This window comes from Tachysurus fulvidraco, chromosome 9, assembly GCF_022655615.1.
Source record: "Tachysurus fulvidraco isolate hzauxx_2018 chromosome 9, HZAU_PFXX_2.0, whole genome shotgun sequence".
Taxonomy (NCBI): domain Eukaryota; kingdom Metazoa; phylum Chordata; class Actinopteri; order Siluriformes; family Bagridae; genus Tachysurus; species Tachysurus fulvidraco.
In genome coordinates this window covers 17,898,232-17,917,418 of record NC_062526.1, presented here as the reverse complement: position 1 = coordinate 17,917,418, position 19,187 = coordinate 17,898,232, and the positions used below count along the sequence as shown (strand labels likewise).

Genomic DNA, 19,187 nt, shown 5'->3' with positions numbered 1-19,187 from the left:
CAAGCTCAGTAAAACACAGTGTTTGTGTCACTGGACCTAATGTGAATTATATGAGAACTAATTATGGTCCTGATTCTGTATCACAACTATTGTGATGAGTGACAGAGTGTGTCTTCCCTGATGGAAGCAGTGTTAGCCTGAAACACTCACTGAAATATTATCTATTCCAAATAGAAAAAGATAAGAAGACGAACATGGTAAATGTAAAGGACATCTTTTCACATGTGAGGCAGAGAAAGGTTTAAGAAAGGCATGATCTAATCCAAAGAGATTATTTACACAATATTTACAGAATACACAGAGTACCATAAGAAGCTCACAAAGTCTCCAGTGTCTTAAGCCTTTTTCAGATGATCCTGACCTGGATGGACCGCCTCCTCGGCCACGTCTGGGAGCGGCTGAGTCATGTCAACAGGTGTGCATGGATCCGGAGCCAGCTCATGCGGAACCGAAGAAGAGTCTACTCTCCCCATCGATCACGGATTGTACAGGTCAGAGAGGAAAGCAGAAGGAGAATGCTGATCCTGAACCAGTTGAAGAAGAGGCTTCGACTCCAGAGGTTAAAGAGCAACTTCAGAGTGTGATTAATATGCCCATGGTGGAAGTAGCAGGGCCGGATGGAGACCCCATGCTAGTACACCGTCCCTGAGCACTAAAGGACATTGAACATGCACATGAGCACCTCCCTGACACGAGAGAAGTCAGGGGGAAAAGGTTTGGTGTGGAGTTGGAACATTTTTGCAAAGAATTTCGTCCCACCTCACTTGAACTGAGGCACCTGCTGGGAAGAAAACTAGCAGCTGACATAACGCGGATTACGTATGAAAGGCCGGATGAAATTCTGTGCACGAGACACCCAGATCATGAGGACGAGAGGAATGCCACGTACTCTAACTTCATAATGGAATTACATGAAGCGTGTTATGAAGCTTTTCCTGTAAAGATGGATATGACATAGATTGCGCCGTGCAAACAGCAGGACGGCGAGACAGTTGCGCTATATCTTCATCGCCTCACGGAAGTACTCAACGCGCACAGCGGCCTTATTGCCCCCGAGAATATGAGTGAGGGGGTAGTGATGGCATATGAGGCGCACTTGAGAAACAGTTTCATGAGTGGACTGATTCCAGAAATATCTGACAAGGTAAAAACTCCATGCATCACGTGGGACACTGGAAAGCTGCGCCTCATCATACAACATGCTCTGCAAAGTAAGAAGGAGCAGGGAAAAAAGAGAGAAGCACAAACACACAAAGTTCAGCTGACAATGATGCAAGCCGTGGTGAGGTCTCGAACACAAAGAGGAAGAGGCAGAAGAGGCACATATGTAAAGTACAGTTTAGATGCCTACAAGCACATGCCAGTGCACACATTGAATGCAGGAGGGAAAAGACATTGTGTTTTTAGTAGATTCTGGTGCAAGAAACTCTGTGATCAAATTACATGAGCTGAGTGAGATGCCAAAATGAGTGGTAGATCCCTGAATTCTGTTGGAGCATCTGGGATTATCGTGAAAGAAAAATTTACAGCACCCTTAAGGTGTGTTGAGAATAACCAACAGTCACTCACATTTTCTTCTGCTATCTGAATGCTGCCCGGTTATTTTGATGGGCAGGGATTTGATTTGCAAATTGGGAATAAACCTATTTAGCACCCCAAACGGATTAAGAGTGTGTACAAGTCAAACAGGTGAATTTCAGGGCGTTAAGTGGGACCCCAGACCTCTGTTGTATGTGTATGAGTGGAAACTCAGCACCTCTTCTGTGAATTCAGTGAATCAAGCTCTCATAGATAAGGCCGGTGCTGTTACTAACACTACACACACACACAATACATGAACACACATGATCTGCACTGCACAGCTCACACACACATAAGGGAATAGATGCACATTATGAACAAGAAAGTTTGAGAACCACAAACATAGCAGATGTGTTATTGTTGAAGAATATGTATTGGGATAATTACAGATGTTCTGTAGAAGTGAGTCTTTGTAGAATACATGTAAGGCCAGGGAAGACACACTCATTCACTATGGAAAATTTCTGAGTCTCTATCAAAAGGTGAAAAAGAGAAGTGGGAAGATTTAGGAAAGTGGACACTAAAATGTGTGAAAACTGGTGATTGGAAACCAAGTTCAGATCCCACGGTGTTGTACAGTGAATAAAATAAATGTCTTCGAGCTGTATAGCCTTGGCTGACAGAACATTTGAGATAATGCCAGAAGCAAACACAGATGTGCTAAAAGCAATGTGGCACTTACCACAAATTTCTGTAGATGATCCCCATTAAAATGTAGTTCTTAAGGAACTCTGAGTAAACATGATGTGGGTCTAAATAAGGATTGTGCACCGGTGCAAGTAAACCCCAGACTTGATTAAATGCCTTGTAAATTGCGGTATCCTTAATTTTGGTTTGCGTTATATATTAATGAAAAATCACATTGTGAATCTACAACCATTTATAATAAAGCTTGAAAGTTGCAAATTGTAAAATAGCAGGTGAAATTCCTGCGACAGCTGATATCAGAACAAGGTAAAAGTATAGAAGAAAACAGAGTTGCAGATATACAAAACAATCCAAAGCCTAAAATTAAGAAACAACTCATGTCATTTTTAGGCATGTGTTCTTATTGCAGAAACGTTATGCATAATTATGCAATCCTCGAGGTTCCCTTGGGTGCAGTGGCTCATGGGAAGGGTCTACAGGCCCACAGTGCACTTAGTAGGACATCTGAAAAAGAAAAGGCCTTTGTAAGAGTTGAAACTAGCCTTACAATCCACACCCAGATTAGATATACCAGGTCCAAACTAAATTATTCACACAAATAGTAGATGGGGGGGAAAAGGGGGTGTATGACATCAGTATTATGGCAAAATCATGAAGGAAAAATTAAGACCAGTAGACTTTTTTTTTTAACTAAACTGGATCCAGTGGCAGTGGGACTGCCTAAGTATTTAAGATCTGTAGGAACAGCTAAAGAAGCAATCATGCTTCAGTGCTTCAATGTACATCAATGACATTGTAGAATACAGTAAAATTACCCTATATGTCTTCAGCACAATGGCTGAGATTTCACACTATTTTCTTGAACTGCCAAATGTTAAAGTAAAACAATGTACTGTACTAAACTCTGCAACTCTTCTTTCACAGAAGTTGATAGAGAACAGCACAACCGTGTAACAGTTGTAAATTAAATTTGTAGGTCTGATTTGCAGGAGACACCATCATTGAATCCAGACCTTGAACTGTTTGTAAATGGATCAGCCTTCAGAAACTAGAAAACAGGCCATAGCTGTTTAAGATATGCAGCAGTCGTAGAATATGTAATAGTGAAAGCTTAATCATTACCAGGAAACCTCTCTGAACAAGCAGCAGAGTTAATGTCTCTAACAGAAACATGTAAATTAGCACAAGGCAAAAATGTTTCCGTTTATACTGATAGCAGATATGTTTTTGGCACGTTGTGTAAACCTAGAGGTATCCTTACTTATTAGGTAAACAAATCATGTACAATGGCCTGATTTCTGATCTCCTGAATGCAGTTCTATGAACAAAATCTATTGCTATATGTGAATTTGAAGCACATACAGGGATAACTGACTGCATTTCACAGGGTAATGCCAAAGAAGACAGCAGAAGAAAGAGCAGCATGGAGAAAAGCAGGATGTGTAGTAAGAAATAAGGTTTGGTACAGCCCCAATGACAAACCATGCTTGCCAAATAAATTGTTTCCTTACTATAATAAGTTAAATAAAAGGAGGAAAGTACAGCAGTATCTCTAGATATCGGTAAACCAAATATTTTGGGAGCGATGCTGTGTTATTATGCAACCTTGTACTCTATTCATTCACAGATTCATAAGCAGGTGAAGGAAACACTGTCTAAGGTGACTGGGTGGTGGTGAAGGATTTCGAGAGGAAAAGCTGGAGAAACAGGAGGTGGCTTGGACCATTTCAGGTACTTCTGACCACGCAGACTGCGGTGAAGGTTGCATAGAGCACAACATGGATTCATGTTAGCCATTGTAAGCAGGTCCCTGAGCCAGAGGAAAAACCAGCAATTGACAACTGCTAAGAGGAACAAAAAGGAGCATCAGGGCACATGGTAACGTGCTAGTAACCTCTCCCGTGAGCTCCAACTGACTCTCTATGATGCGTAAAGTGTCTGAGTCAGAAGAAACAGAAGAAACACCGGTATAGCACCTGCTTGCCAACACTGAGAAGAAGCAGCGTCATCTGAAGGAGTAACATCGACACACACACAAATGTGAACACAAAGGTTAATAAAATTAATAAACTAGGTGAGAGAGGTAAATGTGACATTTACGATAGTAGATGACAGCAGACGACTGTACAGTATTACATACTGACTACGATACCCAGATTCTCATACACACACACATAAGATCTGACCTCTAGAGACGATCAACATAGACGAGTAAAAGCTCCTGTTAAGATGAGGAGCCTTTTTGACTATCACCCTAGAATCCTAGGGATCATTGGCATCCTAATGATCTGCCTGTTAATAGTGGGAATGCAGAAAAGACTCAGAGACTCTCGCAGAGACGTGTCTGATGATGACTTTCCTCCGCCAGAACATGTACTAAAAGGTAAACCGAGTAAATTCTTTGATTCCTTCTTCCCACAGTATGGGATGACTCAGGTAAGGAATCAACTAGGTCACACATTATCGGCTTGCCACTTATGTTAACTCTACTAATCGGGCAACCAAAGGTACAAAACAAGAACTCAAAATAGAATGGCCTTAGATATTCTATTAGCTAAAGAGGTAGGTGTAAGTGCCATGATAGGAGATCAATGTTTCACCTTCACCTTCGACGATGATTATTTCTCTGAATTTGCCCAGACTGATCCAGAAACAGACAAATGTGAATGCGGACAGTAGCGACTGTGACTTGTAGTGAAGTTACAACGAGATTAGTGCTTAATGCTTTGCCTTTAACTGCATATTTTTATGTACTGCTCCTGTCCCCACAAAAACAGCATATTATTTTATGAAGCATGAGAACCCTACAGGGGAAATGATACGCTGATGTGAGATTGTACATGATTGAGCTTAGTTTAAGGCACACAGGAATATATTCTAGCTGATTAATTGATACTGATTGAGTAGTTGATTAACTATTAGATTTTGTTACAGATTAATGATTAGTAAAAAGATTGTGTATTGTCCCAGGGACAAAAGGGGGGAATTGTAGTGGAAATTTTCACTTTAGAGATGTTCATAAGAATCTGTCTTTCTATGCTTCTGTATTTCCCATGGCTGGTAGTGTGGGAAAATAATTTTAAGTCATTGTTTTATTTCCTTTTATTTCCAGCATATTTTTGTGTATCATGTAGAAGCGAAATCAAGTTACAATGCTAGTTAAATTCAAACTTTACATTAGACTTGTGGTTCCTGTATTTCATTAATATGAAAGGAAAAGGGGAAAGGTAACTCAGGTTATCATTTGTCTCTTTGTGCCATTTGTCCCGTTGTTTAAGGTGGCCATTTGATTCAAGGTCCGAGTCAAGAAGGAATGCCAAGCATTAGAGGTGAACTCGTTTCTATGTTAATGAAGGGGTCTGAGAAAGACTGTTATGTTAATGGGATTAAGGGTGAAATTCCAGGATCTGGAGTGGGGGCTGTTACATCCTTTCATGTTTTGATTGTCACCCAAGTGTTTTGTCGCTATCTGATTGGACTGCCCCCTAAAATGTGTATATTTACAATGTATTACAACTGTAAGTCAGACTTGATGACTGCAGCGCCCGTGCCAGTACGCTCTGACTTGCAGACTCGTTTCATCGTGTATCTACAATAAAGACTACTGCACAAGGATATCCAAGTCTCCTGGTCTTCTCTGGAAAAAGTTTACAACAGTAGTTATTGGGACTAGAGATTGCAGTTGTTTTCCTAAAACAGCTTCCAGCAGATCGTTCCCGTGGGACCTTGGTAGGTACAGATTAGCTTGGTCAGAAGATGAGCAGGCTTCTAAGCCAATGGTTGATGATGTTTTCCTTTTACATGTCTTCTTTGTTTGAATTCTGTCTATAAAATCCTGATGTTATCTATGATGGGGGCCCTTCATCTCTCATGCTATATGCGGAGTGTTATATTAGCATCCTGCTCGACACCGCTAACAGAGGAAGTTTCCGGTGAATTCTTCTTAGATTTGGGCTTTCTGTCAGATCCTTTTAAAAAATATTGATCCAAAAGCATGCCACAATAACCTCTACAAACAAGTAAAAGATTTCACTCAGTGAGAATAGAAATGAAACGAATATTTAAAATAATGTCTTGGTAACTCACCAAATGCGTGATCTCACCCCATAAGAAACAAGAAATTCATGATCCAGTTATACATCCTTCTCTTCATTCCCATTCTGTCCCATTTTATTAAGTGTCCTTTCCTCCACATCATATAGTGAGACTTTTAAACGTCAAAGAATACTCCAACTAACACTTCCTGGTTCATCTGAATCACATTTCATTTTTAGTTCATTCTTTAAGCAGAGAACAGAATCTGTAGTGTTTCACCTTTTTACAGAAATCACTTTGAAATGCAGCAAAAGGTTTCTTTTCTCGATAACATACCAGTCTGTTCATGACCATACGCTCCATCATAGGTCTGTAGTTAGTAAGCTGTGAGTGATCCTTGCCTAACTTTCCACTTGGCACAATAACCAACAGGCAGCTTACCTGATTCTTACACCTTGTTAAAGAAACTCAGAATCAACTTCATAGATTTCTCTGAGTGATCTTTAACCATCTCATAACAAATGAAAATCTATATTCTATATTATATTCCTGATTCTTTTAGAAAAATTAATAATTCTTTATTACATTCCCACATTTTTTCACCCAACCCTATAATATACCTTTCAAACTCCATTATTTTTTCAACTCATACATCTTTCCTTTAAATATTTCCCTTTCTAAGTTATATTTTTATACATCATTATCGCATGTTCCATATTTTCTGGAACATTACATGCATCACATTTATATGATGTGCATTTTTCCATTAAAATATGGTTGATTTTAATCCAGTGTGTCCCAGTGTTACGTCCTTTTCTATTTGTTTTCTGTTTTGGGGAGGTGTTTGTGTTTCTGTGCAGGATAAACCCTGTTCCTGAGGTTTACCTGGTGCCAGGCCCTGCTGGCCAGCTGACTCCCTCTGGCCTATAAAAGCCTCCACCACCACTTCCTGTTTAGCTCTTTTGGCTCATTTGCTGTGATCACTTGCTTTCTGCTAACTAGTTTTGTGAAGTGTTCTGTGTATTTATATTCTTAGCATTCCCTGTTAATACTGACTCCTGCCTGTTCGTTTGACTTTGATTCTGGATTGCCCTTGTTTGGAATTGTTTGCTAATCTGTATATAGTTGTACATACAGTAGTATTCTTGGGGAGGTAGGGAGACCGATGCCATTTTGTTTGTACCTTTTCTTGATTGTGTTTATTCTTAGGGAGATAGGGAAGTGATTTGTATTTTCTTTTTCTTTTGTTTAGTAGGGAAGTTAAAGGTTGCAATAATAGCTGTTTTGTTTGTTATTTTGGCCTTGTCGGCTCCTGAAGACATACCCCCACTTGTACACTTGTTTTCCTATTAAAATATTGTTCTTTCAGTTACCCCTGGTTTCTCCTTCCCGTTCATGTTTCGCCCTCACCCCTAGATGGGGTGTAGTTTTAATCTTGATAAGACACTTTTTCTCTTTTATATTTCCCTTTAATTGCCTTGACCTTGATTGAATTTTGTATATTATAGTAGTGTCTCCCTTTGTTATCTGTATCACATTTTTTCTGCCATGTTTTTATTAACGACTTGGCCTCACCTTTCCCAAATGATTTTTCACAGTTTTTTGCAGTCAGATCTGCTATCTCATTGCCATCTACACCAACATGAGCTGGGACCCAACAAAATTGTACATCAATTCCAAGTCTTTCTATTCTTAACATTATTGTGAATATTTCATTTAATAGGTCATCTCTTGCTGTTTCAATTGAATCCAAGCTCTTAAGTGCTGCAATAGAGTCAGAACATTATATTCTTTGTGGTTTTACTTCTTCTACCATTGTAAACCTAGAACTATAGACTTCAGCTGTGTACACAGATCATTAATTCGTTTACATATATTTATGTCAAACTCTGGTATATACAGTACACTCCTACTCCCACATGATTGTTATCTGAGTCTTTAGACCCATCAGTAAATATTAACAAATGCTGATAAAAAATTTTCTTAACATATTCTTGTCAAATTTCCAATATTATCAGTGTTACTTTCAGACCATTCTCCCTTTAACTCCAGAAGATTTAAGTCCCATAAGATTTAATGCTTTATTACATTTGGTTTCGAACTGTTTAATATGCGACCTCCATAAACATTTCTCATCAAACCATGATCCTAAATATTTAAACTTTGCTACTCTTTCCATGTTATGACCATATAATTTAATCTGTAAATTTCCCAAATTTCTCTTTCTTGTAAAGAGCATTTAGCATGATTTATTAACTGACATTTTAAATCCCCGATCATATGTCAATTTTCCTACTTTTATTATAGCATTCTGGATTTTATTAATCACTTGTCTAGTATTTTTTCTTTTTTTCCAAATGGCCCCATTGTCTGCATAAAGTGAATATCCAATATCATTGCCAAGCTTCTCAAAGATATCATTCATCATTATATTTAACAGAATTGGGCTAACAATGATATAATCCCTTAATATATAATAATATAATAATCCCTTGAGGAATACCATTTATTATATCCAGCTCATCAGATACAGCCTCTTCAACTTTAACACGAAATGTCCGATTTGACAAGAAGTCTAAAATCCAATTATATATCCTTCCTCCAACCCCCATATTATGTAATTTGATCAGTAATCCTTCTCTCCACATTGAATCATAGGCTCTCTCTATATCATAGTACACTATAGCCATGACGTCTTTCATACTAATTGCTTTCACAGCTTCTGTACATCTATCAACATCTCCCTCCATCGTTATAGTTTTAATTGATTCCATACAGCATTCGCTGAACTTTTCCCAATCTGCATTATGAAAGCACCACCTCTCTATTCTGCACCCTTCCTGCATATGTAGCTCAAAGTTAAATATACTTAATATCATGTAATGATCACTTCCTGTATTGATGATGTTCAATACTTTCCACTCACAAATATTACTCATATTTCCAGTAACAAAAGTAAGGTCTAGACATGATACTGAATTCTTTCTAACTTCTACTCTAGTACCACTTCCATCATTAACACACACAAGCGATCTCTTGTCCATTAATTCTTCATAAAACTACTTCTCCATTCTTATCTGCATGATCACTTCCCCAAAGTCTATTATGAGCATTAAAATCTCTGCACCATATTTCTCTTCTATCAACATTTGGTAAAATGTCTTGAAATATTTGTGTTGTTAAGTTCTTACATGGATTATAAAAAATTACCAATTTAATATTACCTCTTGGACTACACATTTCTATAACTACACATTCATGTTCATTTGAGACATTTATTCTTCTATATGCCAAGTTATCTTTAATGAATATCATATATCCTCCACCTTGCGATCCAATTCTGTCACACCTGATATCACTATACCCTGTCACAGTGAGTTCCAAATGAGGTTTTAACCAAGTCTCTTGTATAAACACGACATCAGGTATGACTTCAATATCAGTTATGATCTTCTTAAACTCTTGTCCATTTGCAGTTAAACTTCTGGCATTCCATTGGAGGACATGAAACACCATAAGTACATTAATCACCCTGAGACAGACCATCATAGGGATTTAAGTATTTCATGAATTATTTCAGCCTTAATATCTTTACTGCCCAATACTTCTGTTGCAGCCTCTACAATTGTCTTAATTCTATCACTTTTCCTCTTTTGCTGCATTGCTACATTCACAATTTTTCATATGAAAACTACAAAGCTAATTTTATCCATAATCCATACATCCTCATTCTTTTTACACCATGTGTGTATTTCTGTTTATCTCTGGTTTTCTGCACAAGTTTTCTACGTCCTCTTGCTGGCTGATTTATATGATTTGCAACATAAACATCACTGGAACTGCCTAACATATTTTCCTTGACTTTTTTAACTGAATCAGCATATGACACTTGATTTATTATTTTGTACTTCTGAACCTCTCTAGCTTGTTTTTGTACAGGGCATCATCCAAACGCAGCACTACGTTCACCTCCACAGTTGCAGCATCTGATTTTTGCATCTTTACCACATTTACCATATTCATGTTCCCCTCCACATCTAGCACATCTTATCTTTCATCACATTGGGGCTGGGATATACTCCCTAAGATCAAATGCCTCATTTTGATTTTCTTGGGTATAAGCTTTTCAAATTCAAGGAGAACTGCTAAGCTATCCTTTTTAATCCCATTCCTTACTATTTGTAGTCTAGTTGCTTTCATCACTTTGCCTCCTTTAACTTCTTGCACAGTGCCTAGCATTGACATTGACAAAGGTACATCATAAATAACACCTTTACATTTTGCTGCATTTCCTGGGATATGAGCGTTGATTCTTTCCTCATTTAATGTTTCTGCATGAAGGAATGTATCTCTTTGTTTTTTGTCTTTTGTAAATATAAGTAACCTCCTGCTGCTTAGATACTTAGCAAACTTAATTTTTCCCATTTCTTTTTCAATAGCCATTAATTTCCATTCCGTTTCTTCACCCTCCTTTCTCATGCTTGTCTTTGCAGTCTTAGTTTTTTTTATTTTTTTTTATTAGTCTCCAAGCCTAATGTAGAGCTTCCAGAACTATTACTCCTGTCTTTTCTCTTCTGTGATACCTCCTGCCAGTGCATACAGTACCTTCGCTATCACCATCAGTTAGCTGCCACTAACCTGCCACCCAGGCACTTGTCCTGTTGAGAAGTCCTTAATCTCTTGCACCTCCACTCTGTCCAACTCTCCTTCTAGCTGACTGCTTACTGCTGGCGTCCCCTCATCAAAGCAGAGATTGTACATTGACCATTTAAATTTCAGCCACTTCGTTGTTTAACTTGTTTAACTTTAACAATTTGTTTATGCATAAAAAAAACACCAATTACTTTATCTGGGTTACAACAGCAATACTGTTCAGTCTCACTTGTGTCATCTGTACTGAGCCATGATTTTAATCTCCTGAAAGCACAAAAACGTCTCTCAGCCTCAGCTGCTGACATTGGGACAACTAAAAGAACCTGACAAGGGTTTCAACTTGATCAAACAGGCCTCTCAATTCAACTGGCATTCCTCTAAGGATATTGGCCACTTCAGTACTAAAAGTGTTTCTGGAGTGAAACATGGCTAGCTGGACTTTTACATTGTCCTAGTTCAGTTCTGTATACTGATCAACAATGTCACCCACTTCTCCAGCCAGTAGAGTTTCCTCTAACTTCTGCAGAACATCTAGATCTGGTTGACGGAACCTGTGACAGGACAGTTTGCTGGCTGGTCCCACCAGTGTATCGCCTTGGTGGCTGTCTTTGGTGAGGAATCTGAATGGACACAATCCCAAGGGAGACAACCATTGCAGCTGCATTATTAAAAACATCCTGAAAACCTTCCTCATTTCTCTTGGCTTGTAAAGTGGACTTGATACACACCATTGCACTTCTCATTCCTGCAGCAGTTTCAGTCCGTTTTTCAGACTTGTTCAGACACTCTAATACCTAAATCACTTCTAATGCCATATAAAGTCCAAGCGGTTTTACCTTTTTCAGACATCCCTTGCAGTTCATTTGCCCTCACACCTGTGTTACAAGATGATCCTCTTCCCTCCAGTATTTGAGGATTCTCTGTTTGATTTCTGTACAATACCTCTTCATTTCTTCTGATATGTCTTCATTACTGTGCACATTAGATAATTGTTCTTTAGCATCGTAGCAGCAATGTTACTATTTCTTTGTTTCCTTCCATCTTTTTTATCACCAATATTATTACAAATCTCTCTCAGTACTTCTTCTTAGCTGTACATATTACTGTCCTTACCATGACCTGTGCTCTTTTATATGTAATAACTTCTTATTCTCTTAAATGATTTATTTCTTTTCATCACTGTCTCTTTACACTCCTCGTTCCACACTTTTCTACCTTCAACCTGCCTTCTTTTTACCTGTAACTTCATCAGCTGTGTTCTTCAGTGCTTCACTTATCATTAAGAGTTTCTACTTCATCCATATTATCATTAATTTAAGCAATTTCACATAATACTGACCCTGTTGGCTGATTTAAACTTTACATGTCATCATTCTTTCTATCACTGTTTGTACAAGTTTTACTCTGATTTCTATACTGATAGGAAAATGATCACTAGCTGTTAGATTTTGTTTTCAAACTCGAACTTCTGCTCTTTACTCACTCACAGCTCCGTTTCTCGTCTAAGATCATATTCTTTCATTTATATTTGATTTCATTCTATTATCTTTATTATAAAAAAAATCACACAAGCACAAACTTTAAGGTTATTTATATCTTTCAGCATTATTACAACAGTTTGTATTCTCTTATCTTTATCATGTAAACAGAGAAGAAACACAAACTAGTAAATAAAATAAAAATCATTAGAGATATAAAATTTATTAGAGACTAATGTCCTTAAAACAGAACAGGGAGTCAGAGGGAAAAGACAGAACTCAAAGCTCTCGTGTGCTGACGATCTGAACCTGATTCAGTTCTACAGGAAATCAGCTGAGAAACCTACAGAATAAACAAACTGATACACAAACTGATACACACTCCTGTTTTAAACACTATTAAAGACTGAAGCCTGAGTAGATCAGTGTGTGTGTGTGTGTGTGTGTGTGTGTATAATTACAGATAAAGAATGAAAACTACACAGAGAATTAAAGCATTAGAGCATAAAAATAAGACTATAACAATCAGAAAAATCCCATTTTACATCCAGAAGAGATTTACAAGAAAATAAACTATACCCTGATACCCACTGAATAATGTGTGCGTGTGTGTGTGTGTGTGTTCCTCATCTCCATCTCCTGGAGTCTCCTAGAAAAACAGAGAGAAAGAAATAGGATCAGCTCTGAGCAGAGATTTAATGTGAGCTCAGTCTTTTCTGCTGGATTTTCAGTCCACACACAGATTTTTCTTCCATATGACACTGTAAACATCATCATGTCTTACTCTCTCACTTCAGCAGGAAGACACACAGTCACGCTTTAAGAGTTGGTGGAGGAAGACTCTTCAGAGGCTGGAGCACGTTTGAAGCCTGAAACACAGAAGATGGACAGACATTTATTTATCAGTTCATCAGTTCAGATTAAAAACAAGTAAAATGTTCATCAAATCTCCTTCAAGAATTAGAAAGTGTAAATCTGTTCTGTGAAAACTTCACATCTGCCTCCTTCCTCCTCTCACCAGAGTTCTTCTTCTTCCAGACCATAACTCCAGCAACAACAGCAACGAGAAGGACGAGAGCCACGACTACACCAATGATGATAGCCATCGGTACTCCACCTGTTAAATCAGCACACAGTCTTTATTATCTGCTGCAGCAGGAAATCAGATTTATTGTTTCTAGTGTATGTGGAGTTGATCAGGACCTTTTGGTACTTCTAGCACTAAATCCTCCATACTGCTGTGCTGAATCACACAGGTGTAGGTGTGTTTCTGCAGCTCCTCAGCTGGGACTTTCAGAATGCTTCTCTTCTGGAAGCTTCCATCCTGGTTGGGTAACGTCTCTCTGAGCTCCACGTCCTCATGCACGTCCTCTCCGTCCTTCCTCCAGGAGATCATCACTGCTTTGGGGAAGAAACCTGTAGCGTGACACACCACCTCTGGAGAAGAGGCTTCTTTCCGGAACACTGACGCTGTAGGACGAACTGCAGAGACACAGAGACAGAAATAATAAACGTCTCTTCTGTTCTTCATGTCTAAACTCCTCATGTGAACCCTGAGGAATAATCTCTGTTCCAGCTGAGGACGTTTTTCATCAAGTTTCCACCAGTTTATGAGTTTTAAAGATGAGACACTGGGATGGTTTCTGCAGGAAAGGAGGAAAGTTTACAGCAGAAAAGTTGAAGCTTCACCACACTGTTAAAGAGCATCTGCTGTGAGCAGCACAGGAGACAAGAAACAGCATCTTCATCACTTTCTAATCATCATCACTCTTTAAAGTGTTTGTAAACTGTTAGAATAAAAACATCCTTAAAGTTTCAGTTACTTTTTCTTCTTCTTTTTTCTCTCGGGTCTGAAAAATCTTTCTCTGTTTAACTGAAATAAAACGTCGCTGTTCTGCTGAAAGATTTTGGTCTTTTCACTTTACACACTGAACTATCTGACGAACGTCACCTCATTTTCCCCCTCAGTGACGTTCAGAGTTATTGGTCATGTGATGAAGATTTTCTGTCTACAAAGATGTGAAAGAGTTTCGAGTTGGACAGAAAAATAGATTTAAACTTTTAATGTACGGCTTTTAAAGAATTAACTCATTTTTATGTAGAGATTTAAATAATCACAACTCAGGAGTAGTGTGTGTGTGTGTGTGTGTGTGTGTGTGTGTGTGTGTGTTACAGTAGCAGATCACACACTTTACCTTTCCTCTCCAGAGTCTCTTTGCCGTAAGACACATACTTCTTTGTCCAGTCGATACACTCCTTCTCCAGGTAGTTCTTATTGCTCACAGTCATACCAGGATTATTATCCCACTTGTTCTTGGTGATCACAGCTTGTGGTTTAGCTGCAGTCCATGTGAAGGTTTTCAGATCCAAACTGATGAAATCTTCTCCATCATAACCGTACTGTCTGTATCCTCTAACAGTCCCGTCATCGTCCAGCTCACAGCCGTACATCTCCTGCCATGTGTGAACTCCTGTACACACACACACACACACACACACACACATACACACACACACACACACACAGAGTTAGTTGTGTTTCTCTTCAAAGGCAGAAAGTGTAGTAAGTGAAGTGATGTGAAGTTACAGTGTTACAGTGAGTAATAAACCCAGTGTTTAACCCTGAACACAACGTGTAGCTGCAGTAATGTCATGTGTAGCGCTGATTAAAGTTACACACTGCATCTAAACACTGTGACTTTCTCAGTTCTGAAACACTGAACAACGTGTTCGTTTGTGTGTTTCATTTATTTCAGTACGACGACGTCACGTCACGTCACTCACACACGCTGATCAGGAGAGCGCAGTGACGCTAACACAGCACACAGTACAAGACACTACGGTCTTCAGGAAGGAGAATCCACCTGGTTTCCTGTTTCTCCTGCAGCTTCCTGTGAAGATCAGCTGAAGACTGAAGTGTGAGTTTCACTACTGCTGAGGAACAGAGGAAGCCACAGAACCTCCTCAAAGCTCTCACAACATCTGGCTGGGACACGTCCTGACCTTCAGAGAGAGATTAGCACAGACACGCTGGCTAACTGACGCCTGCTAGCTTCGTTACTGATGTGAACGTGAGCAGAGTTTCTCCAACAGCACGTGGAAGAGTGAAGTTCATCAGCGAGACCTTCATCAACCTCATCTTCATTAGAATCCTGCAGTGAAACTCCATCCTCCTCTTCATCAGGATTACAGACGCCGACACGGTGTCTCTCAGAGTCACTGATGTGTGTGTGTGTGTGTGTGTGTGTGTGTGTGTGTGTGTGTGTGTGTGTGTGGTAGTGAGGGGGCGGAGCTTCATGTCATCAGACAATCCCAAAACTTCACCATATGACATCATCAGGATGATTTTCATCAATCAGGCGACAGACTCGGCTGCTGGGTTTATTTACACCATCCATCAGTTCCATCAGTGTTTCAGTCGCATGCTCACAAATTCGGACCATTCGGTTTTACACAATCGTTCACGGCAACAATTCCATCGATCATCGATCCTTCTAACAATCATTTTTTACTTAACTGATCAGTTGGATGATGTATAAAATGGATGAATGTGAAAAGTAGTGGTGTATAAAACCCCCGTGAAGTTGGCACCCCATAAAAAGAAATAATCCCCAAAACTCTGCCATTCGTTTGTGCTACGTTTGTGCTGATTTGTGCCACAAAAACCAACGTTTGTGCTGGTTTGGTGTTTGAGATATTAAACATCATTTTTTTGACCGTGTGACATCACTTTCCACCCCACATCGCCCAAATCGCTCAAAACCGGCTTAGTTCGTTTGTGCTCGATTTGTGCCGGTTCGCGCCGCTAAAATAAACATCGAATCTTATTTTCCCTTCCTTAGAAATAACAAATACAATACGGGACAGTGACGTCACTCTCCTCCCCACTTCGTCCGATTCGGACAAAACCGGCTTAGTTCGTTTGTGCTCGATTTGTGCCTCTAAAATAAACAGTGTATCTAATTTGCTTCCTTAAAAATAGCAAACAGAATAAAATAGCGGGTCTAAGGTGAGTAGATATCGGTAGCGTCCACCAGAGACATCCAATTATGTGTCAGAATACACGGGACACGGTTCAAATAAACTGTTTAAAAGTCACAAGGGTTAAGTGGCTTCATTTGTTAAAAAGACAAGTATAATTAAACAAGCAAGGCTGTATTAATAGCCAACACATATTTTATAAGGAGCTCCTGCACGCATTTACAGCCTATAAATAATTATGAGATTCATTACAAAAATGACAGAAATATGAAACGATAGAAAAAAAAAATTTAGTTACACTTTTTCCCAAAAAAATTAAAAATTCCCAATAGAAGGCCACAATGTACTGTTTTTTTTTTTTTTTTTTTAGTCCTGAGTCATTTATTAAATCTATTCAAAGCTGATTCGTTCATTCAGAAGGAAAGAAACCGTTGTTATGAATGGGATCACTGAATCACAAATAGAACCGAGTTGTCGTCCAAATCGCCTTAACCCGGTGCTATTTGTTTGTGCTGTATAACACCATATATAACTTATTTATTCCCTTCATAAGGAAATTATAAAGTGTCTGGAGGAGACGTGACCCCACGCAAGCCGTTCTATATACCTATTGTTTAAATACGGTCACGCTTGTTTGTGCTTGCTGCTTTTTACTGCTTGCCGTGTTTTCCCCCATTTTAACTGTGGAGTTTAGCATTTTAGATCTGAGCTTGAAATCGTCAGGTAATGTATTTCGTAATGTTTTCTTTCTTAGATAATCTCCAATGCACTGTGATCTTACATCTTACCTGCAATGTACTGTAACTTCTCTGTCTGTACTAATATTGCAAGAGGACCGGTGGATTTTGTCCAATAAAAATGCGGAAGAATATAATTGTGTGTCGTCTTAGATTTAATGTTTATTTTAGCGGCGCGAACCGGGACGAATCGAGCACAAAAGAACGCCACCGGTTTTGGAGAGATTTGGACGCACGGGGTGGAGAGTGACGTCACAGCTCCAAGTTGTTTTTGTTATTTCTAAGAAGGGGAAATATACTTGACGTTCATTTCAAGGGCACAAACCGGCACAAATGGAGCACAAACGAATGACACCAGGTTTGTGTGATTTAGACGAACTGGGATGGAGAGTGACGTCACAGTTACCGAAAATATTTTGGTTATATCTCAGGAAGGAAAACAGATACAGTGTTTGTTTTAACGGCACAAATGGGCACAAATCGAGCACAAACGAACTAAGGCGGTTTTGAGCGATTTGGGTGATGTGGGGTGGAAAGTGACGTCACACGGTCAAAAAAAATTATGTTTAATATCTCAGACACCAAACCAGCACAAACGTTCGTTTTTGCGGCACAGATCAGCACAAACGTAGCACAAACGAATGGCAGAGTTTTGGGGATTATTTCTTTTTATGGGGTGCCAACTTCACGGAGGTTTGTATAAACCTCTCTCTCTGCAGCGTGACAGACTCTGAACTAATGAAACATGGGCTCAGTAACTGCAGCGTCAGATTTCTGACATTAATCTGATGATCAGTCGCAGCATGACAGCGTGCTCAAGTGCTCATGATGACTAACATCACACAACAACACCACGAAGAAGAAGAAGATCCACAGCAGAAGATATTTTCTCCAGCAGTTCTGCAGGCTTTTCTCTGTACTCATGCATCTGATCTACATTTCAAACATCATTCCCATGAACACACAGGTGATGTGACGAGTCCACGGAGTAGTGTGATGGAGTAAAGCGTCCCGTAGAGCGGCGCTCTGTGCTGTAAGCAGCTCCACCTTCACTTCAGTGTGTTTTTAGTCTCGACACAACCGTCTACTGAATTACAATCTTATTTACTGCCTCCACTTTTTATTACTAACTTTTATTCATATGTCCTGTAGCTCTACAATAGTTCACAATAAACTAGCTGCTTAGTACAATTAACTACTAGTTTAACTGCTTAGTACAATTAACTAGTTTAATTACACAGTAAAATAGTTCAGCAAATCCTTAACTAGCTGTCCTGCACACACACTTATAAGAAGCAGACTCTACTGTATGTGTGTGTGTGTGTGTGTGTGTGTGTGTGTGTGTGTGTTTACCTGTAGACTGATTAAAGCGCTGCATTGCTGTAGCCACATTGACTTTGAAGATCTCCTGATGACCCTGATGCTTCTGTGTCTCAGTGTTCCAGTAATCTTCTCCCTCATTCTTCTGTATCCACTCCGTCTTTGGGATCATTTTCCTGATGTTACTGTCATAATACGCAAACTGTCCTCCATCCACCTGACCCAAAGCAGTGAATTCTGGGAAATTTATTCCAGATGTAACTCCAGTGTAGAAATACTGCATGGAGTGTGTGACTGTAAAAGTGTAAAAACTCACATTTACATCACTAACTCAACACACACTGGACATATACTGTAAAGATCAAACAGATATAATAATAATAATAATAATAATAATAATAATAATAATAATAATAATAATAATAATAAAGTGAGTATTTCTGTTTTACTTGGTGAGAGATTAATTTATTTATTAACTGTATTATTTATGTGTAACTTTGTCAGATTTGCCCTTATTACAGCTTTAGCGTTAAACTTTATTATTAGAGAGTAAATAAATGTAGTAAAGACAGTAAACATTACAGAACTCACCTGCTGATGAAAGATGAAGAGAAAATGTGAAGAAGATCAGAGTCTTCATCACTGTGCTGCAGAGCGACATCTCTCACTGTCTGAGCACTAAAACACTAAATCTATTATTTACTGAGTCGATTTATAACTTTAACACCACTGTAACTCTGTTTAACTCACTTTA

General features: G+C 38.9%; 1 protein-coding gene and 2 pseudogenes across 1 annotated transcript in view; 2 read left to right on the top strand and 1 right to left on the bottom strand.

Annotated features, from left to right (window-relative positions):
• Positions 1-7,636, top strand: part of LOC113653643 — a 104,204-nt pseudogene extending 96,568 nt beyond the window's left edge.
• LOC125145502 overlaps positions 1-19,187 on the top strand; it is a 131,678-nt pseudogene that overhangs the window by 7,510 nt on the left and 104,981 nt on the right.
• LOC113653639 (BOLA class I histocompatibility antigen, alpha chain BL3-7-like) overlaps positions 12,494-19,187 on the bottom strand; it is a 6,763-nt gene continuing 69 nt past the window's right edge. Inside the window, exons 1-7 of the mRNA XM_047818589.1 lie at positions 19,025-19,187; positions 18,467-18,727; positions 14,591-14,866; positions 13,599-13,877; positions 13,414-13,512; positions 13,180-13,264; positions 12,494-13,044 (exon numbers count right to left, since the gene is read on the bottom strand). The exon at positions 19,025-19,187 is cut by the window's right edge and continues 69 nt beyond it. Of these exons, the coding sequence (XP_047674545.1) occupies positions 13,215-13,264; positions 13,414-13,512; positions 13,599-13,877; positions 14,591-14,866; positions 18,467-18,727; positions 19,025-19,094 (1,035 nt within the window). The 5' untranslated portion in view covers positions 19,095-19,187 and the 3' untranslated portion in view covers positions 12,494-13,044; positions 13,180-13,214. The remainder of the gene's footprint in view (positions 13,045-13,179; positions 13,265-13,413; positions 13,513-13,598; positions 13,878-14,590; positions 14,867-18,466; positions 18,728-19,024) is intronic.